Genomic DNA, 26,858 nt, shown 5'->3' on the forward strand with positions numbered 1-26,858 from the left:
CAGAGACACACAGCCTGTGTAAGAGAGAGATGCGCATTGCCCCTTTAAGTATGCTGACCCCACTCTAAGTACACTGCCATTTTAAATAGATTGGCAAATTGAGACAGCAGCTCCTGCCAGCAAGCTCCCTCTGTCCTGAGCCCTGTTGTGCATTCCCCCTGCTCTTTGGAAATGGAGTAAATGGGGTGCAGGAGGACACCCTGACAGCCCCCCTCATTCCCCCACTTGCACAGCAAGCAGGAGTCTCGGGGAGCGGCTCCAAGGCAGAGGGCAGGAGCAGCACACGACAATGCAGGGAGGGACAGCTGAACTATCTGGCAATTGATAGCCTGCTGGGTGGCTGCAGCACAGGGAACTTAGGGGTGCTGAAAGGGGGCTGCTGGTCCACCCTGGTTCCAAGCCCCCACCAGGTAGCTCCAATGGGCTGCTCTTCCTGCAAGCAGGGGACAAAGCAGGCAGCTCCCAAATGACGTTATAAGGGAGCATTGAGCAACTTTAAACGAGCATGTTCCCTAATTGCACAGCACCATAAGAACGTTAACCAGGACGACATGACGTGAGGAGTCACTGTACTGTTCTCTGAACACAGGGTTGGGCATGTAACTTGCTAACTTTGGAAAAAAGCAAACACAGAAATTCCATCACGTGACATCCGACTGATCCCCACATGGTCATCAGCCGGGGTGGAAATTTTAGATCCACCCCACTGGGCTCCGCCCCTCGAGCGAAGGGAGTAACTGAGTGCATTATAGATCATCATCCTCTATGTGGGCCAGCACTAGAGGGGAAGGAGACACATGCTTTCCCAGATATTTGTGAAAAGCAGAGAACGGTGAGACTCAGGAATCACGGACTCCATTCCAGGCTCTGGAGGGGAGTATTCTAGTGGGCACAGACCCTTCTGCCTGTTTCCCACAAGTGTGACCCTTTCTCTGCCTGCCCCCTCCAAGCTGCTTGGCCACAGTCCCATTTCTTCTTCCCAGTCCACTCTCCTTGTGAGGAATCACAGGTCTGGAACTAGACAATGCACCGACCGTGGCTACCACCAGCAGCAAACCCAAACCAGTAAAGGGGGCTAGCAAAGCTCTAGTTCACACAGTCCCCTCCGCAAAGCTTCTAATGGGGGGAACATCCAGCCCCATTCACGGGCTAGGGGGCGCTATTTAAACCCACCAAAGGCACAGGAAGTTGTTCAAGCAACTAGGTAAATCCTGGGCTGTCTACTGCTATGGACACTGCCTACCTGCCTGATTCCTGAGCCGTGCCTTCTGGCCTCCCAGTCTGTTCCTGATTTCTGCCTCTTTATCCCAGTTCCCATCTGTTCCCAGTTCCTGCTTTCCTACCTCGCTTCAGGTCCCTGTTCCTACACCCGACCTCTGATGCGGGCTCCAGCTCCAGCCCTCAGCTTGGCACTTGGCTCCAGATCAAGCCACGGACCTTGGCTTGGCACTTGGCTCTGACCCTGATTCCAGTGCCAGGCACCTCACTCTAACCATTAGACCTGACTGCCCACACTCTGGTCCCTATACGCCTCACCTAACCAGTCCCAGTCTCCTTGCCCAGCAAGTCCGAGTCTCCCTCCTCTGGACTCTCCATCCCAGGTTCCCCCACCCCAAGTCCCAGTCTCCTTGCCCAGCATGTCCCATTCTCCTTCCCCACTAACTCAGTCCCAATCTTCTTCCCTAGGCTCTGATTTCAGTGTCTCCCCCATCCATTGCCTTGGCTCTTTGTCCCAATCTCTTTGCCCAGCTAGTGCCAGTTCTCTCCTTGCATCCCGGCTCTTTGTCAGCTCTCTCCCCTCCCCCTGGGTTCTAAGCTTGTCTCCCCCTGGTTCCTCATCCAGTCTCAATCCCCCCCCAATACTGGCTCCCAGATCCCAATGCTAGTCTCCTCCTGGCTCTAAGTACCAGTCTCCTTGCCCAGCCAGCCACAGGTTCCTCACCTCACCCTAACGCCCAGGCCCAGTTTTCCTTTCCCCACCCCTGCCAGGCTCCAGTCCCAGCCTCCCCCCTCAGTCTCCTTGTCCCAATCTAGTCTCCCTACTACTTTGCTGGTCTGGCTCTTGTCCCCTCTAAACTGGAGTCAGCCAGTTTCCACTTCCTCACTGCTTGGGCCCAGCAGCCATGGGGTCAATAAGAGCAAAGGAAAGAATCTCCCTGCTCTCAATCCAGTGCCTGAACCCAGCATGGCCTGTGGCAGCCTAGAGCTGCAATTGCAGGGAAAGTCCTGCTCAGTCCTGGGCTGAAGCATACCCAATGTAGATAGAATCTTTGGGGAACTGAGCTGCGAAACTCTTGCACATCTCTGCTCAGCAACAGGGTCAAATTTGGGCAGATTTTCACATGGGCTCTCAAGAGGTGTATCCCTGCCATAAAGGTCACCTCCTGCCAAATTTCACATCGCTACTCCAAAGCGGAGGGGGGCTACAGCTTTTCACAGACAAGGTTGTCAGAAATTTTTAACATGGGCAAAACAATGCAGTTCCACGCTTCTATACATTTTATGTTCTTAGAAATGGCTGACCAATTTTGGCTGAAATTTTCTAAAACTATTCAGTCAGAGCCAGACCCCCTGCATGGAAAATGTCAGGCAGAAGGTTAAAGCGTAGAAAAGTCATAAGCTAATGAAAACAAGGTGTTTTAGGGTGTGTCTACACAGCAGCTGGGCCTGCCACCCAAATACCTCCATGCAGGTGGCTGGGCGGGTGTGTACCTGGGCAGCTCGCCTGAGCCCCACGCTGCTGGTTTTAGTTCACTAGCTGGAGCAGAGCAAACAAGTCTGCCTACCTGTGCTGGAAAGCACGTCCCAGCTGCAGCGCAGACATACCCTTAATGCAACCCCGCCTACATTATACATGTATTCCATCCAACAGCAACAGCTCTAGTATGGACCCTTGGGAAACCCTCGCTGTCATCAGCTTTCAACATGACAAAGTTCATTTATCTCAGCTCTTCGTTTTCTGTCTCTTATCCATTTTCTGATCCATGACGGAACTTTACCTCTCACCACAGGGCTACTTTGTTTCCTTACTAGCCTCTTGTGAGCAACTTGAAACGCAAAATAAATTATGCCATCCTGTGCTTTAGCCACTGTTCTTCTGATACCTTCAAAAGGGCTCTGCTATGTCAGTGAGGAACAACTTACCTTGGCAGACACCGTGCAGGCCTGTCCTCAGCATGTCCTGTTTTACTAGGTATTTTTTATTCTGGTTTCAACCTACTTACCAAGTACCAAAGTAAGGCTCGCAGGGCTGTAACCATCCCCAGAGGCATTTTAAAAACAGGTACAATATTTGCTACCCTCTGGTGCTTGGTACAGTACTGGACTTTAACAAGCATGTATGTATTAGCAGCTCTGCCACTTCATTCCCAAGCTCCTTCACAGCTCGTGGATGTATCATTAGGGGCTGGGGACCGGAGCCTCTTTAATTGATCCATTTATTCCAGCACCGCCTCTTTTGACAACTCAACCCCCAGACAATTCTGTATAATCTGAGAACCGCAGATACCTTCCCAAATGTCCTCTGCGGGGAAGGCTGCAAAGAAATCATCATGGCCCCAATTCAGCAAAACCCTTGAGCAGAGACTTAATTTTTAAGCATGTGGTTAGGTTCCTTTGAAGTCAATGGGAGACGAGAAGGTGCGTAAATGCACTGCCGAATCAGGGCCTTTGTTTCTCTGCAGCCTCCTCCTCCTCCTTCACTTCATTCCCTGGTGGTCCAGCAAACCCAATAGTTCTGCCACAGGCTTCCTGCTTCTGACAGACTGACAGGATTTCTCAGTTGTTTCTAGCTTTTTGCTTTCTGATGTCTGCCTCTGCCTTCCTAATTTCCATCTTGCTTTTTTCCTGCTTTTGTTCATACGCCTTCCCCTTGGCTTCCCTACATTCTGAAGGGCCCCTGTTTGACCGGAGCAATCACTTAAACCTGACTGCTAACTGTACTGGCTTGTGACTTTCCTCACATGGTCAAGGAGACTCAGATATTCGTTTAAGTCAGCTGAGGGGAGGCCCCTGCCCAAGCTACTCACTTCTGCTTCTCTGCCTTATATTGCTGCGTGCAGTCATCAAACAGCTTCTGGTTCATCTCCATGAACAGCTTCAGGGCATTGTAGATCAAGCCATGGATCGTCCTGCAAAGAAGGCAGAAGAGGGACACTGGGTCACAGTTAGCATCAAGTTGTCTGTCTCCCAGCAGTATAAGGGACAGGCATCACTTCTGCTTCTAGGAGCTTGACCAGAGCCCCTCCTATGGTCCCAGTACTCAGTGTGAAAAGAACTGGGACCTGAATCCATTTGATATTACTCCACGGGGGCGAAGGGGGGAGGGAAAGCAGCTCTCTTCATAGTGACTGGGGCTGCAGTTCAATGGAGCCATAACTAGTAATGCTGCTGAGCTGGGGGTTCCCAACACAGATGTCAGCAGGCAATCAGCATTCAAGCCCTCAGGGCCTTTCCTATTGGGCATCGCACAGTCAAAGAAGCTAGAGATGGAAGAAGCTGGGGGCCAGCTCGGGGATTTTCCCTACAGGGCTTTGTTCAACTCCGTTTTACAGCTGCACGTGATGGGGGTTTGCAATGTACCAGCCGCATTGTTTGATTTCTCCACACGGCTTCACTCCACTAGCTCAGTTCCGGCGTGCAGCAGCTGCTGCAGCAAACTGGAACGTACAGCAGCTCTGAAGGAGGGGTACTTAATAGCAATTTGGAGCCAGGACCTAGCACTACGGGCACTGAGAGAACAAGCCACCTCCTCCTCTGGTGTTGAGGGTGCTTGCATTGTGTCACGCCTTATTCACACTACACTGTAAATTCCTGGGGCAGGACTGTCTTGTCGGAAAGTGCCCTGCCTGTCCGGAGTGCTGGGAAATCAGAACATAGATTGGAATCGTGCCCAGAAGCAGCATGGGCTAGTAACACAAGGGCCGGGAGTCACGCCGTCTGGCTCCTGTAAGTCACCTTACCGCTCTGTGCTCTCTCCCCTGCCGTGGAAGGGGACTCGCGGTACTAACTGTCTTTGGGAACAGTTTGCAAAGGAAGGGATAGCTCCTAGGTGTTATTTTCTGACACACACACTGACTGAGTTTGGGGAAAGAAGGGGAGAATTTCTGGGTCCATCAGCCCATTCTGGGAAAGCAAGGGTGGCAGCGAGAAAGATCTCAGGGAAAGCAGGGCTAGTAGAAAAATACCCTCACAAACTGAAAAAAGGCAGAACAGAGTACAAGAGCTGTCTTGTGCTGCTCCCAGGAAAGTACCAGGAAGGAGAGAGAGAGGCAGACAAATGAGAAAAGAAACCTCAGAACCGTTGGAAATGCTCTGTCTAGTGGTGCAAAGCACATTTCTGAATCCTGATGGGAGAAAGGTGGCCCAAACTACATGAAGTGCATGCCTGTGTGAAAAGTACTGGTGTGAAAGCCAAGCCCACAGTTACTATTTCCTTGCCTGGTGGTGAGCATAACATTTACCCCTCCCCTTAAGGGGAGCTGCAAAGGGAACAGTTTGTTTGTGCCTCCTTCTGATTCTTTACGGCAAAGAGGTAAGCAAAAGCAGAAACAGTCAATGGTTCAATAGTTTGCAAACGGTTTTTATTCTGCAGCCAATTTCTTCGTATTACAGACACACTGAATCCCAGCTCCAGCAAGCTCCCTTTAAATTGTATTAAAAGTGCCCTAGTTTTGCCTCTTTCCAGTGTACAGGGAAGGCTTGAGGACGGGGGTGGGGGCTTTCCTGCCTTCTCCCCCACAGAAATATCAGGAAAAGCCCCCCCTCCCCGCAGGCTTCAGAGCCCAAGCCTGAACATTTACACAGCTATTTTTAGTGCTGTAGTGCAAGCCCGAGCTCTGAGACTTGCTGCCATGGGTTTCTGCTGGCCCTGCAAATGTACCCTCAGGGGTCATGGATGTGTGCTGTGAGCTTCCTAAGTCATTCACCCAAGCAGCACGGGTTTGGTCTTTTAACTCTCTTAACCTCTAGTTAACTGAAACAGCTAACAACAGTTGGAGGAAGAGCTGGGTGGTGGATGGGTCACATGAGGATCTAGTGCCAAGCAGCAGCAGGAAGCACAACTGTCCTGTGGGTTGTGCTGTCTCAGTGCTCTCTCTGTTACCTGGCAGCTATAGACACCAGACCAGCACATTCACCAGTGCCTCTGTTCAGCCCTGGAGGCTGCAGACGCCTCCGCGCTCCACGCTTGTGAAACTGGGCTAGACAGTCCCGACACACCTGCCAGTCAGACTCCAAGAGCTAGCGATATTGGCCATCTAACTGACTGGGTTGGCTAAATAGCCACCCAAAATGACATGTCCAGGCCCTGGCTGCTGTGGGCTACTTGGGTTTTTCAGATCTAGTACACCCCTCCCCTTGGTATCTGAGCTCCATGCCTCCTCTGTGCCCCACGGCCAGCAGCAGCATCACAGTGAACTCCCCTGGCGCCAGCAGCAGGCCTGCGTGATCCTGAATGCTCGCACATTCATTCCTAATGGCCCCCGGACCCACAGAAAGGACCTACTTGTTCCAGTGACTCTTGGAATTCTTGTAGAGTGCCGGGAACATGATGGGGAGAATTTTGGCTGCATTGTCGCTGATCAGGCTCATGATGTACTCGTTGTTCCAGTAGTACAGCGCTCGCTCGGCCACCTGCAGGAGGAGGGAAGCACATCTCTGTATAGGCTCCTTGCAGACAGGTCATAGGGTGCATGTGAGAATTCCACTCGTCACCAATCAGGCAAAAGTTCTGGCACTCCCCAGCCAAGAAATCAGACTCGACAGAACTCTGGCTGAGGAGCTCGTCTTCGCCACCTCTGGAATGGTCCTCTGCTTGGAGAGACCCATCCCTTGGTTTCTGGTCTCTCCTCGTTTACATTCTGCTGCATCTACTCCAAGAGCTCCTCTCTCCCTGGGCAGGGAGGGTCCTCAGGGCTATGTCCTTGGGTAGCCTCATTTGGTTACATGGCTTCAGCTGCTATTGTTATATTGATGACTCTCCATTCAGTCACATCTCCAACAACTCTTCCTCGTACTGTCCTGCCTCCAGCCAAAGCTCAACAAGGGCTAAAAATGGAGCTCTTTCCTCCCTGAAATCTCCACTCCCCTCCCTGTCCAACAGGAACATCCCTCTGTGTTCTCTCTTCCTCCTGACCCTCCAAACTGACATCACTGCGAAGCCTGGTCAGTTTTTCTCCACTGCTGCCTGTCCCCAACTTCAAGACCCTCATCCAGGTCCCAACCATCTTTCACCTCTGTTACGGCAACTTCCTTCCCTTTGACCTAAGCCTCTTCAATCAACCAAAAACACTGTCAAAACCATTTCCCCTGCCTGCTGCTCTGACCACATCAGACCCCTCTGCAAATCTCTCCTAGGGCTCCCCTTTGCCCTCCGTACAAAACTCAAGTTCCTTGTACTTACCTTTGGGTTCCTGCATAAACTGGATCCCACCTTAACGTTCTTGTCTTTCTCTGCTCCCTGGACCATCTTCCATATAGCTCCCTAGGCTAAGACTCCTCCCTGACCTGCTCAACAGTTCCTTTACCCTCTCTTCCTTACACTATGCTTTCACTGCACACTTAACCTGGGTGACTGGCACTCAGGTCTCAGCACTGGGTTGCCTACCCCGGGTGTGAGGATCCCCACTGTAAAGGCCCATCTGTGTTACTGCATCTTCACTGTTTCTGCACATGCCTGTGTGTATCTGGGGAGATATCCCTTTTATAAGAGACATTATAATTCTGTCAACTGTGGGAGAGCCTGTTGGTCCTTCAGTGGGATTGTGGGAATGGACTGGAGGACTATGTTCTAGCTCGAGTTAAAGTGGAGCTCAGGTTCTAACTCACCCCTGCAGCTGAGTAAGCTAGTCCAGTGTTAAAATACCTCCAAACCCTGTGTGGCTGCAAGGGGACTCTGGGCTAAAAGTCACATAAGGGCCTGGGTTAACTGGGCAGTAAAAATGGATCCCATGAGGGCACTTCAGCAACAGTCCTCACGCTTCCTTCAGGGAAGAGAGAAGAAAACTTCTGTCTCAAAGACCCTCCAGACAAAAAACAAAACAAGGCTGTGGCTCTATCACGCCAGGTCCCTGCACATCCCTGCTCAGCTGCAGAGTCAGATTTAAGACCAAAAGATAACACTGTGATCACTGGGCCGGACCTCCTGTATAACACAGGCCATAGCATCCAGTAACCCCGCTCCGTGGTTGAGCTAGACTATATCTTTTAGAATGTATCTCAAGATGCCAAATGATAAGGATGTGGTAGATTCCCCAGGTAAGTTGTCCCAGTGGTTAATTACCCTCACTGTTAAGAGAGAAAAGAGCCTTCTTCCTAGTCTGAAATTTATCTAACTTCATGTTTGAGCCGTTATATCTTGTTATGCTTTTGTCTGGTAGATTAACAAGCTAGCTATCAGACATCGCTTCCCCACTGAGGCACTAGACCAGGGGTCGGCAGCCTTTCAGAAGTGCTGTGCTGAGTCTTCATTTATTCACTCTAATTTAAGGTTTTGCATGCCAGTCATACATTTCAACGTTTTTAGAAGAGGTCTCTCTTTCTATAAGTCTGTAATATATAACTAAACTATTGTATGTAAAGTAAATAAGGTTTTTAAAATGATTAAGAAGCTTAATTTAAAATTAAATTAAAATGCAGAGCCCCCCGGACCGGTGGCCAGGAGCCAGGCAGTGAGAGTGCCACTGAAAATCAGCTCGTGTGCCGCCTTCGGCAGCGTGCCATAGGTTGCCGACCCCTGCACTAGACTATGACCAAGTCATCTCAAACTCTCTGATGAGGTAGTCTCTCACTGTAAGGCAGTGTTTTCCTCACAGAGCTTTATTTTCATAGCTCTTTTCTGAACCCTCTTAGTTTTATCAACATTATTGGACACCAGAAAAGGACACTCTATCCCGTAACGGTCTCACTAACTCTGTCCACATGCAGAGGTAAAACCACCTTCTTACCCCTACTCAATATCCCCCTGCTTATACAGTCAAGTATTTCCATCATGTCCCTAAGTCGTTTTCAGAGTCCATGCTTTACAGGATACAGGCCCCATCCTGTCAGTGTGGCCTACAGTCTTTGTACCTAGCATGTTCAACTGAACCCAGGTGACTAAGAGGTTCAGATCATTCTATACAATTGACTCCTCCTTTTCTTTAGTTACCACCCCACCAATTTTTATGTCACCAGCCAGTTTTACCAAAAATAATTTTACATTTTCTTCCAGATTGTTAATAAAGATATTGAATAGCATTGGGCAGAGAACCCCATCTGATGATTCCATTTACAATTACTTGTTGAGATCTATCAGTTAGCCGATTTTTAATCCATTTAACATGGGCTACAGTGCCTTTGTACAGCGCCAATCTTCAGATCATCATGTTGGACTAAATCAAATGTCTCTCAGACATCTAAGCAATTTATGTCAACACAATTACCTTTGTCTACTAAACTTGTAAGATCATAAAAAACCTGTATCACATTAATTCAACAAGACCTATTTTCCACAAAACCCATGTTGATTGGCATTAATTATTTTGCCATCCTTTAATTCCTGACCTTCTTGATGCGTGCCTGCATGGCATCTACCTACACTGTGAGTTGTGTGGGGAAGAGAGCACCTCATTGTATGCATCTGCGAAGTGCACGTCACATTGATGGCAAACAAGAGGCAAGGCAGAGAAAGGGTATGGAGAGGGGCAGCTGCTGAATGGCTTGATCCCAAACTACCAGGAGTGCCCCTCAGAATTGTATCACGGTATTAACATTTCCACCTTCCCCAGCTACCCTTAGTGTCCCTCAAATGGAATCATCAAGTGACCCTGAAGATCTTCCATCCTTCCTGTTCTCCCCCTCTTCAATCTCCACAATGGATGATCTGCTGCTCCAGAGCCAGGCCAGTGCAAGGTATCCTTTTTCTGCAGGCATGCAACACTGGGAATACTCATAAGAATAGAAAGTCTCATTGGCTGATCATCCTCCAGTGCAGTAGACAAGTAGATAATTTGATCTTGGAAGGGCCTGGGCACTACTCAGGGAGAGGAGGAAGCTGAACAGGGCCCATCTCCCCCCCAGCCATATCAGATCGGCCACTTACAAGGAGGCAGCACAAGACACCCACGCTAGCTCCTCAATGTTGTAACACTCAGGGCTGGGGAAAACACTATCAGTAGCTTGGGAGGACATTCACAGTACTACTTCTCCTAGACTATTTGTCTGGTGGCTCACTAATGCCTCCTGTTTTTATGCCATCCTCAGGAGTCATTCTGATCACTGCTACCACAAAATTTACCATAGATTCCTCTAGTTATCACAGAAACAGGCTCCAGAATCTCAGCTTCACCCTAAAAACAGGACACAGGTGCACAGCAATGCCAGATGGTCTTGCTGAGCCTGGAACCTACCTGGAAGTGTGGGCTGGAAACACACTTGGCCAGCTGCCTGAACAGGGGCTCCATGACCTTCATGAACTCAGAGGGCTCAATCACATCCAGTATTTCCTCCAGCTCATTCAGAAACATCACCTCCTTGGGACTGTGCGTTTTCGGCCAAAACTTCAGCAAGCCCACAATCACCTGAGCAGGTAAAGAAAGGAGCTTGGGAGCAGAGTGCAAACCTATTGGCACTGCTGTATAGCCCCTCAGCCACAGAACCCCAGCACAGCCACATCCCAAGCACCTCAGCAGATGCAGCACGCAAGGCCTGTACATATGGGCTCAGTCGGGTTAGGCACACAAATCACCAGCTGTTTCATGCCTCTGAACCCCACCACCTCCCCCACAGCTCTGCATCCAGAGATCCTCCACAAGCACAGGCCTCGAACTGCTCTGTCCTCCCAGATCTTGGGAGGCACTAAAGAGGGCTCCATCAAGGTATTTGGCCCTCAGAATCCCAGTGTCTGGGGCAGTCCTTAGAATTATACGTTGCAGGACAGGCACTGGGTGAACTCTCTTCTGGACTCTCCTCCTCAAGTCTGAAGCGGCACAGCTTCCCTTGCTGCTCCTCTCCCTACCTTGCCAATGCCATTGACTACCTCTCCAGCACACGGACCCTCTGGGCTCCAGACCTGGAAGCTGAAGGCACCTGTATCACCTGGCACCTACCCCCATGTTTCCCTGCAGGCAGCCTGGACAGGATCCAGCTGCACAGACGCTGGGTCTGCCCAGGTTCTCACCATTCCAGGCAGTATGGTGGCTGACAGCCTTCTCAATCTAGGGCACTGGGCAAGGAGACTACTTCCCCCCACCCCAGCTCCTTACCAAGCAGAGGAAAGCTGCCCAGGGAGTGAATGGGTTTTCTGGTAAGTTAATGTACTTGGTGGTATTCTTGGAGAAGGCATTCAAGAGGGAGAGCCCTGCAATGGGACCAAAAAGTTTCTTCTGAGCCTGGGCTTCACCAACTTTGGTACTAGCCTGTGTCGTAAGGGTTCAGACTACGCAGGGAACACTGATCATCGCCTCCTTTCACTCTGTCCCCACGAGAACAAGGAGTCACTCAAAGTGACATGCTGGTGAATAGAGAGCAAGGGAGAGAAATTCTGCTTTCCAGGAAATGCAGCTGCCCTGTGGTGCTCACGGCCGCAGGAGACCAGGACAGAGACTGGAGACTTTTACCAACAGTCGTGTTTGTTGTACGGATGCTGAGATTCAGACGATCGAAACTGATGCTCCAGGGTGTAAACTAATCACCAGCGGGTGAGAACGGAACTTCTCGTCCACATGCAGGATCGTACCATTTACTGAGTGCAATGGGGGAGGGGGGTTTCCACTGTTACCTGAGGCATCAGGTACTGGTGGGGAGGGACACTGGACTCAATGTATCATGATCTGGCTAACCTATTGTCCCAAAAGCGATGTGACAAATCCACTGAACGCCAAATACCAACGCTCGGTGCCTTTTAGATCAGAATCCAAATGCACTGCGTGAAAGTTTTAGCCACTCATTTCCAAATCAATCTCTTTCTGAAACAGATACAGCCACAAGCTGCAGAGTCTGCAATCTGAACATTCATTTGGGAGAGATGCATTGCATGAAAACTGCACACATTGGCCTCAAACAGAACGGTTTGCAAGAGCAGTTCTCCTAACTAATACTGTTTGTAGTTCAACAACAGGAGTTATGAAGCCGAAGTGTCAGTGGATGTTCAGAGAGCTCACATGCTGTTCAGCTAGCATTGGTCGAAGCTGAACATAGCACTCACGGCTGCAGTGTCTGGTTGGTGCTGCACAGCTGAAAACATTTTGGAAACACCAGCCTTTCACCAATTCCTAGGAGAAGCCTGAAACGCTGAGCTTAGCCCCGGCAAGCAGCCTGAGGGAACAGCAGTGGGCACAGCAGCAAGGGGAAGGCTGCTTGCATGATGTTTCCACTGTTCCAAGGGCTCTGCAATGCAGGGACAGCTCGGTGTCCCTAGCACTGGTAGTTTTGCCATTCAATCAATAACTAATTTCAGTGACTCCAAAGGCAGTTTTCCCTAGAGCTAAGGTTGGGTGAGATGCACAGGAGTTGATCTTTTCTCTGTTTGGCTATCACTAATACTGCCATTCTGGAGCACGTTAATTCAGCAAGATTCGGCGTGGCAGCTCTTGCGTTATGGCTGGATGAAGGACAAACAAGGCAGGGATCAAGCACACAAGCACCACATGAGGTCCCTGGTTACTAAGGCTTGGATACTTTTACACAAACACACAGTGCGTTCTGTGATGACACTGCCTTGTCTTCACAGAATCTGTTTGGTCGGAGCCTGATACAAGGCCCCTAGCAGTGAGTGGGAGTCCTATGATGGGAACCATATCAGGCCTTCGCTCACTGATTTGCAAAATTCAGTAATGAGTCTTCGAGTTGTCAGTAAGGATCTACCACGCTTTGCTGCGTGAATGCACAGCAAGAACCCCCCAGAAATTCTCTGCTTCCCTCCCCCATCTCAGCAGCTCCAATACTTTGAATGGCAGGCTCAGCTAGATCTCACTAGCCTGGGATCAGCAGGGCGGTGAATTACCTGGCACAGGAGACATATGCTTCCTCTAGCAATGAGAATATGGATGACTTGGGGGAGTGAGTGGGAGGGCAGGGGGCCTATTTCCAGAACCTGCAGTGTGGGAATGCTGGAGCTAGAATGTGCAAATGGCTGAACACAGGCAGGCTAACTCTCAGTGCGCAGCTTTGCCAGCTCAGGTGCAAAACAACCCAAGCTGTAAATATTAGTAATTAAAATGCCATTTCCATGCATGAGCCAGTAGCTGTCTGCCAGAACTGAGCCTGTGTAGAATAGAGCCACATATGGCATTTCTCCGCACTCTGCCCTGAGGAGCGGAGCCCTTGATCTTCCTCTCACGCCCTCTGTCCCGCCAGCATTGCTCTGCTTAGTGTTACTGTGGGCTGCAGAGCCACAATGTAGGAAACACATCTGGACCCTGTTTGCGCCAGAGCACCATATTGTACAAATTTAGTCTTCAGCAGCATTATACTTGAAGGCAAACTCAGCTGTCAGGATTCAATGTCCTGGAGGTGAACTGGCAGGAGGGGATATGATAATGAGGCTCCAACAGCTCAGTAGAACAAAGCCCACCCCCTCCACAATGGACAGCTCACCCAGGCTAAACAGATCTTTCTGTCTCCAGTTTCTATACCCTCTCCTGTGGCCTTCTGACCAGCTCCAGTGGTTTAGATCGGATCTCAAACACCCGCAGTTCCCTATCAACTCTTGCTGGTTTCTTCGGATGTCCGATTCCCAAGCATCTTCTCAGGGCAGAAGCTGTGTAGCCAGAAGGGGAGCTGCCATGAGAGGGTCTTTGCATGCTTTGGATTCTGCTACAGCTGGACTGGAATTACACAAGACAGACTTACTCCTAGATGTGCTCTGCTTGCTCATGTCTTGTTTCCAAACTGAGCCTGCTCAGACCCCAAAGCCTGCCTGGCTGTGCATGAGTATCGAGTCCTGCCCCGTGCTTGTGACATATCAGTTGACCGATACCCCTCTGCAGGCCACTTCCAGTGAGCGAACAAATCCAACTTATGCCAGGTCTCTTTGGAGTGAGGTCAGAGTAATTTAGCTGCTAAAGTGTCTAGAAATATCTTGTGATGTGAACTGGGGCCGTGGCTGACAAGCCAAAGCCAAGCAAGGGCACTCACCGGTTCTGTCAGGCTGCTGTCTTTCTCCAAGAACTGCACAACACAGTATGCCAACTGCAAGGAAAACACAGCCCAGTTAGAACTCCTCTCTTGGCTAAGCAGACGGCACATGTGAGGCATCAGCACTTACCACGGCCCTTGGCTGCATGCCAGGTCAGACCTGCTCCAGCGTGTGCCTGGCAACCTGCAGCAGCTCAAAGAGTGTATACGCCCCAGTGACTGATAGCGACTAGTGAGTGTGTCTCTGTTAGGCCAAGCAGAAGAACCCTGGGCTTTGGAAGCCAGAAGCCCTGAGTTCTGCCCCTCATGTTGCACCAGGTGTACTTTGTGGCCACATGTTCACAACAAGCAGGCAGCACACTAACGAATCTGTGGCTATAGACAGGTAGATGAATAGATTCTAAGGCTTGAAGGGACCACTGTGATCATTTAGTCTGACCTCCTGTATGACACAGGCCACAGGACTTCACAGAATTAGTTCTGGGTGAATCCGAGCAGGTTTCTTAGAAAAACATCCCATCTCCATTTAAAAATTGCCAGTGACAAAGTAAGCACTGAAAAGCCCTCCCCTCCCTTCTCAAAAAACATGGTCAGGGAAGCAGCAGGAAGCAAGACAGCTTCACCATTCAGATCTGGGCTTCTGTCCCGTAGTCTCCCTAGATGAACTGCTCCGTATGCAAGGACCTTGCCTCCATATCTAAGTACACAGCACGCACACATGGGCTGGGGAATGGAACTCGGGGCCTTCAACTCTCTGAATACAAGGGTAGTAGCGAGTAGTAGATATCTGAGGATAAGGCCCAGATAGTTAAAGGTATTTAGGCATTCCTGCACTCAGCGTTGCAATGCCTGACTGATTTAGGAGTCTAAATCTAAAGTGATTTAGGCACTTAGGAGTCAAAAAATCCCATTGACGGTCAGTGGGATTTAGGCTGCTAAAATCAGTCAGGCATTGCAACGCTGAGCACAGCAAGGCCTAAATACCTGTAAAAACCTGGGCTGAAATCATCCATGAGCTTCCAACCATCAAGGATGAGCAGGCCTGACGTTGAAGCCAGCAGAGGACAGTGGAGCATTCCCACACCGCCGAGGAGCAAGAGGCAGCAAGTTAACAGACAAGGGTGAAGGAGGCCGGGGCGGGACAGCTCAAAGCACATGCTGGGGGTGAGAGGTACAGTCAGGCGTCCGAGGGTGTGAACGTACAGAGGGCAGAACCCCCGCAGCAAGGTTTTGATAAGTAAAGCTGGCGGTGGCTGTAAAAAAAGCCTGAGTGTTTGACCTCTCCAGTAACTGACAGAGCCTCTCACCTGTGGGTGGTAGACACTCAGCGATTTCACCTTGTGCAAAGGTAGCAAGACCCGGATGAGGAACATCTTGTGCTCTTCCTTCAGAGGCAAAGCGAACCCATTGATTATACTGAGTAGGGGAAGGGAGAGAGACATTACAGGGTCAGGTATTACTGAGTATGTACCAGAGCAACCACAACATAGAACCAGCCCCAGCCCTACCACACCACATTATCATCTCCAGGAAGCACCTGGCTTCAGGGCTGCGGTCACTAGGGCCCCAGCCCAGGGGACCCTGAAAATGTGTCCTAAAAAGCACAGTCCCTCCAGTGAAGGCCCAATCACATGCAGAGTGGGAAATCCCACATCACAGCGTGAGCTGGTCCTTTAAGAGTGTTGGGACTCAGCTGCCCCCATGCCACACTTAGCTCCAGGAGGAGATGAGTTCTGCAGTAATGCGTCAAGGATCACATGATTAAGCCAGGCCTGCTGGGGAGCCGAACTGAGATGGACTCTGGGGTTAGCAGCCCTGGCAGTAATGCTCTACAGAACAGCAGGAGGACTGGAGTGTTGGAACAGGCCCTGGGAAGGAGATGCAGGAGTGTGGTTGAGGCTATGGGGCAGGTGTGGGTCCCTCCTGTGCTGCCACTTGATGTGATGTTGCAGTGACCTCTAAACAGAAGGGATATGGAGAGAGTGGGCAGAGCCTAGCAGAAGAGTGAAGCTGGAAGAGTGGCTGGGGATGAGACGACAGGCCCTGGGGAAGGAAGGGCTGTGCCCAGACTGGAGAGGGGAACTCTACCTGCGCGTGTATTTGGACTCTGATACCCAGGAAGGAGCAGACTTTTGTAAATTAGCTGGAGGGCTGAGTCAGCTCAGCAACCCAACTGTGCTGGAAGGCTGAGAGAACCAACATGTGTGAGGGGAAACTGAGGCAGCAGATGGGCCTGAAGGCAGATTGGGTAAGCCCTTGCTACACCACATAATACACTAGGCTGTGAGGTCCCACCCTGCTCAGAAGCCCTGGAGCTCCTAGAATTGGCAGAAGAAACACAGAAAGGGAGAAATGCCCTTACCTGCCCAAGATCTCCAGCAGCTCTGCAATCCCATTGTGATGCTCTGTTTCATAGATAAACCTGAGAAGAAGGAAGGGGGATGGGAGAGGAAAGGAGTCATTGCCAAGCCCAGGACACAGCTCAGTAAGGAGAAACCTCCCCGAAAGAGATGACAGGATTCAGGGAGAGAACAGGATTGTTCGTGCTCGAGGACGTGCTACACAAGAGTGGGTAAGGGATCAGCCCAGGCTCCCAGATCAGAAGTGGGCTGCTTTGGGGCATGGCCGGGGGAAGAAAGCCCTACCATTTCCCACATCAGTCAGAGGCATTCCACACTACTGAATCCTCACTACCCTTGTAGCACAGGCAAGTACTATCCCCATGTCCAGAGACATGACCTGACTTGCCCAGTCACTGGTGGGGCCCAGAATAGACAGAATGCTCTGGCTGTGCATCCCCTGGGTCCTCCAAGGCCATTCCAAGCATCGCTGGGCCTGGCAGAACAGCTCACCTGTAAAATATGTTGTTGATCTGCCGCCTCACGTACGCTCGCAGGCCCAGGAACTTCCCGTAAATCCGGTGTAAGATGGTCTTCAGGAAGTCTCGCTCTCTGGGATCTTCACTGTCGAACAAATCCAGCAGCTGTGGAAAGAGGGACTCACTTAGTGCTGAGGGGCTGTCCCCTGGACATGGGCTGCCGACAGCACAGGGGAAAGCCTCTGCTCATCAGTGTAAGGAGGTTCCAGTTGGGAGCGCACCCCTCTGCACGCAGGGCACGCTGGTGCCTCCCCACAGTCAGCCACGTTCAGTGTCGCTAGCAGTTGCTCAGACTCCTGTAGCACAGCAAAGGCTGTGCCAGTGCCGGCTCCTGAGCCTGCCTCTCCTCACGCAGCCCAGCTCTAGGACAGGGAAACCCTTGCTGCTCTCCCAGTCCCTCAGGGATCTTCTTTGGAAGCAGCTTCTAGAGTGAGTTTCAATGGCAAAAACCCACGCAGGTTCCCCTAGCACTGAGGATCCCCAAGAGCTCCTCCAGTGAGGGCATGGAGGAAGGTGGAGCTGCCCAGACACAGCCTAAGAACATAAGAGCGGCCACATTGGGTCAGACCAAAGGTCCATCTAGCCCAGTATCCTGTCTACTGACAGTGGCCAGTGACAGGTGCCCCAGAGGGAATGAACAGAACAGGGAATCATCAAGTGAGCCATCCCGTCTCCCATTCCCAGCTTCTGGCAAACAGAGGCTAGGGACACCATCCCTGCCCATCCTGGCTAATAGCCATTGATGGACCTGTCCTCCATGAATTTATCTAGTTCTTTTTTTAACCCTGTTATAGTCTTTGGCCTTCACAACATACTCTGGTAAAGAGTTTCACAGGTTGACTGTGTGTTGTATGAAGAAACACTGCCTTTTTGTTGTCATTGTTTTAAACCTGCTGCCTAATAATTTCATTTGGTGACCCCTAGTTTTTGTGTTATGAGAAGGAGTAAATAACACTTCCTTATTTACTTTCTCCACACTCGGCATGGTTTTATAGACCTGTATCATATCCCTCCTTAGTGGTCTCTTCTCCAAGCTGAAAAGTCCCAGTCTTGTTAATCTCTCCTCATATGGCAGCTGTTCCACACTCCTAATCATTTTTGTTGCCCTTCTTTGAACTAAGCCTACTACCCATCCCCTCTGAGGAGGCCTTGGGGGCTGCTTGAGCAGTGATACACAGCATGCCTGCTAAACACCCCTTCACAAGGGCATAGGGAGGGGGAAGCTGCAACTACTTACTGACAATATAAACTTCTGGTCAATGTATTTCTTGGCTATATTTGGCTGAAAGTCGGGCGACTCCAGGAACCGCAGGAAGAACTCATACACCAGCTGAGGAGAGCAAGAGGGGGCTTTTTAAAAAAAGAAAAGCTTCACTTAATTCTTCATGCTTTACACGTGTCAACGATGTTCCTTTTCCCATCTGATTAGTAAAAGGCTAAAGATTTTGAACGGTGGCTTGTTACAGCAGGTGTCACCAGCGCTAATGTGCAAGGAAACAATTAACAGTTGAATGTTCTAATAGTGGAGAAGAGTTTTGTTAGCATCTGATGCCTGAGCCCCACCGCCTTTACTAACACAATACACATTCCTAGGTAGGCTGCACCAATGGGTAATTACCCCACGTGGTTATAAAACTGTATCTCATTTCCACTGTGAGTATTTCTCACTTCAGCTTCCAGCCACTGGCTCGTCTTCTGTCTTTGACTGCTAGATCAAACAGCCCTCTGCTAACAGATAGCATCTCTGTGCGTAGGTACTTGCAGAACCTGATCTGATCAAGTTCTCTTAACCTTCTCTCCGAACTCTGTTGCTAGACTGATTTTTTTTTAATTGCTGCTTCCACTACATCCCCTTTTCCCCAAACTACTACTCAGTTTGTGCTCTCACATCTCTGCTGAAATGTTTGCTCCCCATCAGTTTTGCTCATAATTATTTTTGCCGGGTAAAGTGTTAAGTAAATGGTCTGGGTGTCCAAGAACGGCTCTTATCCAAATAGGCCCCAACCACTGAGGATGCTTGAGGCTCCTGGCCAGAGAGAGGGGAGCAGAGACATGGGCTTCTGAGAGAGAGAAAAAATGAAGGAGAGATTCCCAAGGGTCCTAACTTCAAAAATGCAAGACCCCCTAAGATGCTTAGAATAGCCATTGGTTCCCAGCCCACACCTGGGGCTAAGCTGCACTTGCTTTTGGAAGGCTACAGAATCCAAGGCCTCATTTCCTGTGCTGACGCCCAAAGAAAGGGAGGGTAAAAGCATCTGCAGTGGGAGAATATTTGAAATCTGCACTTGGAAAGCTCAGTAACTTCCTTCCCACTCCTACCTCTTGGCGTCCGTCACCTGGCCAGGCAGTTCCTTGCAATCCATTCACCCACTGTGACCTGGAAATGAGGCTGGCAGACTCTCTCTTACCTGGAGGTGTGGCCAGGCAGCTTCTAGTGTGGGTTCATCCTCCTCGGGGTCAAACTCTGCTCCGGTTGGATTGGACGAGGGGGGGAGGGTCCGGAAGAGGTTCACTGAAAACTGAAGTGAGAAGGCAATGCGTGACCTTTCCGCACCTTCCCTTTGGCCCACGGACACTGACATTCTCACAGTGCCCAGAGCTGATGCTTGTTATAAATGCTCCCAAACACTCTCACTCTGGAGGCCAAAGGGTTACAGCGGCCATGCTGACGTCAAACACCTCCAGTGCTGTCTGTGCTGCGGACAAACGCCTTTGGGGGCTCTATACCCCGCCTATTCCCTGACCTTCCACGCACACACCCCAGTCAGTCATTCTCTGGATGGCTAATAAGGGTCCAAAGATGTCATGGTCATGTTCCTCCTGAGCAAGTTGTTCTTCCTCTCTCCAGCTGCCCCCATTTACGCCTCTCACTACGTCCAATTTCTAGGCATGCAGACAGAAGCCTCTTCCAGTCCTGACTGCCCTGGCACCTGCTGGGGCGCCATCACAGAAAACCAGCCTTAGTCCTGCTAGTCCTACCATGATGACAGCTTCAGGGTAGATGGCCTCGGTGACGACATCCCGGTTATGCGTGATGTACTCCACCATCTCATTGAGCCCAGCTCGCTTCACCTCCTTGAACTTCAAGTCACTGAGTGGGTCGGAGATGAAGTCAAAGAGAACACAGCATTGTCGCAGCTTCTGTATGAAGAGCTCTTCTCGTTCATGAGCAGGAGCATCTGGCAGGGACAGCAAAGCACGTTTCACCTCTGTGCTAACAACTCCCAGGCAGAACATCTATCTATGGTACTTACCCTGCCTCCACTACTGTAGTACCCAAGAGCCTCAGTGTATGTATTGTATTTATCCCTACGGGAGGCAGGGAAGTGCTGTTATCTCCATTATACAGATGGTGAACTGAGGCAGGCAGACAGACTAAGGCTTTGTCTACACTGGAAAGTGTTACCAGTTATACAGATCTAGTTACACATACACACACAGGACACTCTTATTCTAGTATACGAGTGGCTTCCCAAGGAAAGTAATTTAAACTGAAAAGAGGCTCTCTTACATTGCAATAAGAGTGTCCACATGCGGGCTCTCATTTACCACAGTCTGTGCAGCTTTCACCTCCTCTTAGGATATGTCTACACAGCTAACAAGGGCCATGACTGCAACTCATGTAGACACACTGAGCTAGCTCTAAATCTAGCTAGCTGTGGGACTGCCATGGGCTATCCCCATGACTAAATGACCAGGGTTCTGGCAGGCTTGGCCAGCCTATGCTGAAGCACGCACTGCCACGACTTCACTGCTCTGGTCCCCAAGCTAGCTAGATTAAAGCCAGCTCAGTATATCCACTCAAGCCACAATCATCCCCTGGGATTGCAACATAGACACGGCCTGTGATAGTGCCATGTCACGGCATAAACTGAACTCGCCTCTTACTTGCATCTGTGTTCTTCTGAGAACATGCGACTAGTGGCTGCGAGGCAGCAAGCAGGAAATAGAAGGCAGGTCCCTGCCCCTCAATAAGCAGAGAGATCTGGAGAGTACAACAGACCGCTGCAGGGTGAGGGGTGCGCAAGAGATAGCCCCTGTGGTCTGGGTTGGATCTACACTCGCGTTCCCAGTTGAAACGGAGCTGAGAAAGCAGGTAAGCCAGGCTGGGAAGCAGCTCTGGAGGAACAGCCAAGTAGAACGTGGAGGCTGGTGTGAATGGCCCCTTTGCTGCACAGGGGCTCAGGTCTGGACTGCCGGGTAGAGGTAGGATCTAGACTCTCCCACTCCTCAGCTGCACCATCTTTGGACGGGGAATGTAGATAAGCCCCACAGTCAAGGGGAGGAGGTCTGTAAACCCCTAGGAGCAAGGGGATGTGCTCTAAACATCTGGGAGAAGCCTGAGGGCGCACACTGATGCTAAAGAGAGGGCTGTGGTTGAACCTGCTGGAGCCTAGCCGGCTGGGAGAACACTCCCGGGGTTCCTTCTGCTTCCTCTGAACAGGGAGGGCTCAGAGGGTTGCAGGGCTCAGCTACTGCCTATCACACCGACCAGTATTGTCTCATTGTTTGCTTGTACTTCCCATCTGTCTACACCCATTTGTCGTCTCTGGTCCTGGGGCAGGGGCTGTCTTTTGGTTCTGTGTTTGTGCAGCGCCTAGCATAGGGAGGGGCCTAAGCTACTATATCACCAGAGGGGCAATGGGGCAGCACAAGGACACCGTGACACAGCTGCAGCCAGACAGCAATGGGCACTGCAGGTACTATGACACTATGGTGCTGCAGACATCAAGGCTAGCATGACTATTACTGGGCTGTCTCCAAAGCGACCGCTGAACTGTGGCTGTTCTGCCTGACGAAGGTTTCCAGTGAGCCAGGCAGACCTGAGACTTAGCCATATGCACTCCCAGATCCGCCATGTCATTACCTTTGAGGGCAGGGAGCTTTTGCAGTTCCCTGTTTTTGCTCAGGTTGAAGCGGGAGGAGCTGTGCCGTCGCTCTTTCTTTACAATCTGGGGTCCTCCGGAGTACTTGATCTTATTCAGCTGCGTTGGCGGGGGGGTGCTGTTACTGGGGCGCTTATTGGAAGTCGGGGGTGGCGGCGGCTGCTGCTGCTGCTGGACCTAATAGGGGAGATCAAGAAGAGCCTAGGACAACCCAGAGCCCCAGATCTCAGCTCCAGCAACCTGATCCACAAGCATGTGCTGGGCTATAGTTTCACAGGCTGTTTACCAAGACTAGACACTGTCAGCCTCTTCTTGAACTGAAGAAACCTAGCAGCTCAAATTATGGGGAAAAAACAGGGGGGCCTAGACAACAACTCAAAGCAGGGTCCAGCAATCATGCCACATATGTGTGTCTACCTCTGTTGAATGTCCCTCTTGCTATCTGCCGCTGGGAACATTCAGTCGATAATTCTAATCTTGGCATGCTTCTTCTTCCCTTAACATTTCCATGTCTAATTTTAAAGTGGGCATGTCCTACTTTTCCAATTAATCTATTCTGAATTCATTTAGAAAATAAAGCATTCAAGCTGTCCCATACTGAACTGCAGGCAGAGCTACAGTCAGAGATTAATTTCGGCAGTATTCACGATCTGGAGGATGCCTCTTTCTGACATTTCTTTGTACACTTCCAGCAGTAAAATCCAAGCTAGCAGTGTAAATTGCAGGGGGAGGAGGAGCCAGAAACCAAACTGTGCTACCCCCTGCACTTTATCAAACCTGACTTGTCATTAATAGCGAACTTTCTTCTGTCTCCTCTCCCTGCTTCCATAAACTACTGTCCCTCATCCCCCCACCATCCAGCAGGGTGTGGGTTATTTCCGTTCTGAACCATCCACATTTTTTACATCACAAAACAAACGTGGATGAGTGCAATGGGTTTCCCATCCTGATGGAAACTCAGGCCCAGATTTTCTAAGAGCCAGTGCCCAACCTCTACCACTGAAGCACCTAAGGGAAGGGACCAGTTTTTCCAAAGAGCTCAGAACTCTGGAGCTCTCAATGGGACTCTGGACACTTCACTTAAGAGATTATTGTTTTGGACAATCTGTCCCACTGTGGTCCAGATTCTGCCCTCATTTACACTCACCTGACCCTGGAATGCATTTTCCCCATTTTCCTGTGCCTGAAAACTCTTCCTCACCTGAGTATTGCCACTGATTGGAGGGAGGGGACTAGGTGGATAAGGACTACTTGTGTCAGCACAAGTATGCCTCTGATTTCACTCCGACCCTAACCTCAGGTTCTTATGCTGATGCCCTAACTGCATAAAGGTAACCATCTGGCAGCCCCTACAGTGTGTGTGGGGTGCTTTCCCTCACTGCCTTGCTCCCAACACTGGGCTCGCCACCCACACCCTCCCAGACTGACCCCAGCCCAGGTGAGCCAGGAGGAAGGAAGGCACAGACAGGGTTGGACCCCCGCAGGACGACAGGGCTCCACTCGAGGGGGGACCAAACAATTCCACCCCAGGGAGAGTAGGGGCCTCAGGGTCGGTGCTCCGCATGCGGAGCCGGGGGGAGGTCGGGGTGTCAGGGATAGAAGGTGGAAGGGTGGGTCCCCTGCATGGGGAGGAGGGAAGGTCGGGGTGTCAGGGCTAGAAGAGGGAAGGGTGAGTGCTCTGCATGGGGAGAGGAGGAGGAGGTCGGGGTGTCAGGGATACAAGAGAAAAGGGCGGGTGCTCTGCATAGGGAAAGGGGGAAGGTCAGGGTGTCAGGGATACAAGAGAAAAGGGCGGGTGCTCTGCATGGGGAGAGGGGGAAGGTCAGGGTGTCAGGTCTAGAAGGGGGAAAGGGTGGGTGCCCTGCATGGGGAGAGGAGGAAGGTCGGGGTGTCAGGGATGGAAGCTGGCAGAGTGGGGTGCTCTGCATGGGAAGCAGGGGAAGGTCAGGGTGTCAGGGATACAAGGGACAAGGGTGGGTGCTCTCCATGGGGAGCAGGGGGAGATCAAGGGTCAGGGAGAAGGGGGCAGGGTGGGTGCTCTGCATGGGAAGCAGGGGAAGGTCAGGGTGTCAGGGATACAAGGGACAAGGGTGGGTGCTCTCCATGGGGAGCAGGGGGAGATCAAGGGTCAGGGAGAAGGGGGCAGGGTGGGTGCTCTGCATGGGAAGCAGGGGAAGGTCAGGGTGTCAGGGATACAAGGGGCAGGGTGAGGTTGGGGTGTCAGGGCTGGAAGGGGGCAGGGTCAGTGCTCTGCATGGGGAGAGGGGGATGGTCGGGGTGTCAGGGCTAGAAGGGGGCAGGGTGAGGTTGGGGTGTCAGGGATACAAGGGGGAAGGGTGGGCGCTCTGCATGGGGAGCGGTGGAAGGTCGGGGTGTCAGGGACACAAGGGGGAAAGGTGGGTGCCCTGCATGGGGAGCGATGGGACCAGCCGGGTCCAGGCTCGGAAGAGGGGTCCCGGCCATTCGTGTCTCTCCCCCCAGATGCTGTTGCTCTCAAGTCTCAGCCCGTTCATGGCAGTTCCTATTTTCTCCCTGGCCCAATCCCAGGCACTGCAGTGGCCACTCCAGCTCCTCTGCATCCCACTCCCACCTCCACCCACAACAGCCACTCAGCCCTGCCCAGCCTGAGTCACAGGCCTGGCCCTGGCAGCGCCTGCTCCGGGGGCAGAGAGACAGTGTGACATGCGGTAAATGGCGCACTTTACTGGGAACACCCGTGAGAGGGTGACCAAAACACCTCCTGGCCACCTGTGCCGTTGAAGAAACAAGTGAGGTAGCCCCTAAACACTGCAAAGCCAGCCCAGGCCCCCCGGAATTCGAGAACTGAGCTCTCTCTGTTGCCCCTGCTCCTGAGCACATCCTACAAACCCCTGCGTCCCTCCCATCCAGTCTGCTGGACTTACAGCACCTGTGCAAAGTAAATAAAATTCGCTCGCTGGGTGTGTCCAGACGTCCCACGGGATCGCAGTCTCTGCTGCAGAGCTCACAGACTAGGTTTGTGTCTGTTGTATCTTGTCAGAAAGGGGGAACAAGAACTTCCTGTGCCACCAGCAGCAACCACCCAGCCATTGCCAGAGCCCTGTGTGCATGACAGCACAGGGAACCCCTGAGAACCGTGAGATAGTAGCTGAGGAGACTGAGTGAAGGGACAAGAAGAAGGAGCCCAAAAGGTGGTACAGAGCTGCCTGGATACCAAGGCAAATGCTCCAGAGACAGAATGGGATGGATACTGGGTCAGTCTAAAACCCGGTTTGCTCTGCTCCTTTGTTGTGAGAGCAAAGTAACTGCCCCTCACCCCCGTACAGCAGCCGTTCCTCCATGCTGTGCGGTCATTGCCTACTCAGCCTCCCTTCCATCGCTCTGCCCGACCCCACCTCATCTCAGACACTGTCTCTTCCGCAGCCTCGCTCTTTGTGCCTTCTTCTACCGCCAGCCTCGCAGCTGAGAGTCTCCCTCTGTGCAAGCCAGCTGTACTTCCCTCTCCATCTTCCACCCCCTACTCCTCTAGGGGCTGCTGGAAGCGCCTAGGGACATAACAGCTGGAATTAGGGGTGCAGGTGCACCCCTTGGCTAGCAGTGGTTTCCATCATATCCAGGGTTTAGAGTTTGGTTCAATGGCTCTCAGCACCCCCACTCTACACATTGTTCCAGTCCCCCAGTAGGGAGGCGCCAGGCTATCTATTGTATTTACCCAGCACTACATCACATGCAATAGCACCAGAGGATGTGCCAGGATGAGGAGCTGCTACGCGAGCCTCAGCCCATCACTCCTCCACCCCACCAAATCTCCATCACATCACTACTGCCTCTCCTGAGAGCCCCTGTTCCCCAAACCCCCAGTAAGCCACCCCCTCCCTGATGCCCAGAGGCGCTGCCCAGCATGGGGACTCAAGGGCAGGCCAGGCTGGATGTGGGGCACCCCACCATTAATCTCTTTCCACACTGAAGTTAAAGTCTGCGTGCGTGGGAGCAAGGGATGGAAAACAGGAGATTCCTGAAGTCGACAGGGGGCTTTGGAACTCCACCAGGGACACAACCCTGGAGACTGGTCTGCCGGGGACACCTACGCGATGAGCACAGGCCTGCTGTGAACGTGCCACTGCACTCTCATACATTGAGGGCTGTCTGGCGATACCCAGAGCACAGCTGTCCAAGCAGCTCTCTCACAGCACAGAGCAGATGTGCATGGTGCTGTCCATGCAGAGAAAGGCTCAGCTCAGAAATGGTGTGGCAAGTCTTTTTCGGTCTTGTTTCTTTGGTGGATTAATGTCAAAAGACCTTTCAAGAGTGAGTTTCAGAGGGGCACACTTGGCACTGGGAGGGCTAGCCTGGAAGAAAGAGCAAAGAGAAGAGCAAGGATACCCCATTTTCACAGTTCAGCCAGGAGAAGGGAGGATACAAAGGGGGCAGGTATCCAAGAAGTTTGCGGGGAGCAATGAAGCAAGAGGAAATGAGAGCAGATGCAGGACTAGATGGAGTTGTGCAGAACAGGGACCACGAGTTTGCGTGGAAGGAGAAAGGAAACTAAGTAAGGGATCTGGAAGGAGGCGGAGGATTGACATGACCAGAGCAGTGGGACGTCAGCAATGTAGGTGGAAAGCAGGCGCAGTAACAGGAGTGGGAGATGACCAGGGCATGAAGTCTCTTATAACCAGGCTGGAAAGGATGGGTTTTAGGAGAGATTCCTGAGTGAGGGCTGGCAACCTAGATACAGGGAGAGGAGAGGTGGGTGACAGAGGAAGTGCTGAGTGCTGGAGAAGGGACAAGGGGAACAAAGAAGAGCTAACAGTGGGACATCAAGGGAAATATTTTGGAGGCACTTGGATGCAAGGCTGAACAAGGAAGATCTGAGAGTCATCGGGGCAAAGGCAGTAACTGACCTCCCTTCTCCTATAGCAGATGAACTCCTAGGAATAAGATGTAGAAGGAAGAGAGACATGGCGAAGACCCTGAAAGAACAATTGCAGAGACAGGAATCA

General features: G+C 51.4%; 1 protein-coding gene across 2 annotated transcripts in view; it reads right to left on the reverse strand.

The window, feature by feature from the left end:
• The window catches only part of PPP2R5D (protein phosphatase 2 regulatory subunit B'delta), a 45,717-nt gene that overhangs the window by 9,529 nt on the left and 9,330 nt on the right, over positions 1-26,858 (reverse strand). For both annotated transcript variants that reach the window (XM_030558174.1, XM_030558175.1), the window contains exons 3-13: positions 21,861-22,056; positions 19,973-20,172; positions 19,402-19,512; positions 18,231-18,323; positions 16,968-17,098; positions 16,478-16,537; positions 15,423-15,531; positions 14,116-14,169; positions 10,389-10,559; positions 6,506-6,633; positions 4,029-4,130 (exon numbers count right to left, since the gene is read on the reverse strand). In XM_030558174.1, coding sequence (XP_030414034.1) covers positions 4,029-4,130; positions 6,506-6,633; positions 10,389-10,559; positions 14,116-14,169; positions 15,423-15,531; positions 16,478-16,537; positions 16,968-17,098; positions 18,231-18,323; positions 19,402-19,512; positions 19,973-20,172; positions 21,861-22,056 — 1,355 coding nt within the window. The remainder of the gene's footprint in view (positions 1-4,028; positions 4,131-6,505; positions 6,634-10,388; positions 10,560-14,115; positions 14,170-15,422; positions 15,532-16,477; positions 16,538-16,967; positions 17,099-18,230; positions 18,324-19,401; positions 19,513-19,972; positions 20,173-21,860; positions 22,057-26,858) is intronic.

Source organism: Gopherus evgoodei, chromosome 3, assembly GCF_007399415.2.
Source record: "Gopherus evgoodei ecotype Sinaloan lineage chromosome 3, rGopEvg1_v1.p, whole genome shotgun sequence".
NCBI lineage: Eukaryota > Metazoa > Chordata > Testudines > Testudinidae > Gopherus > Gopherus evgoodei.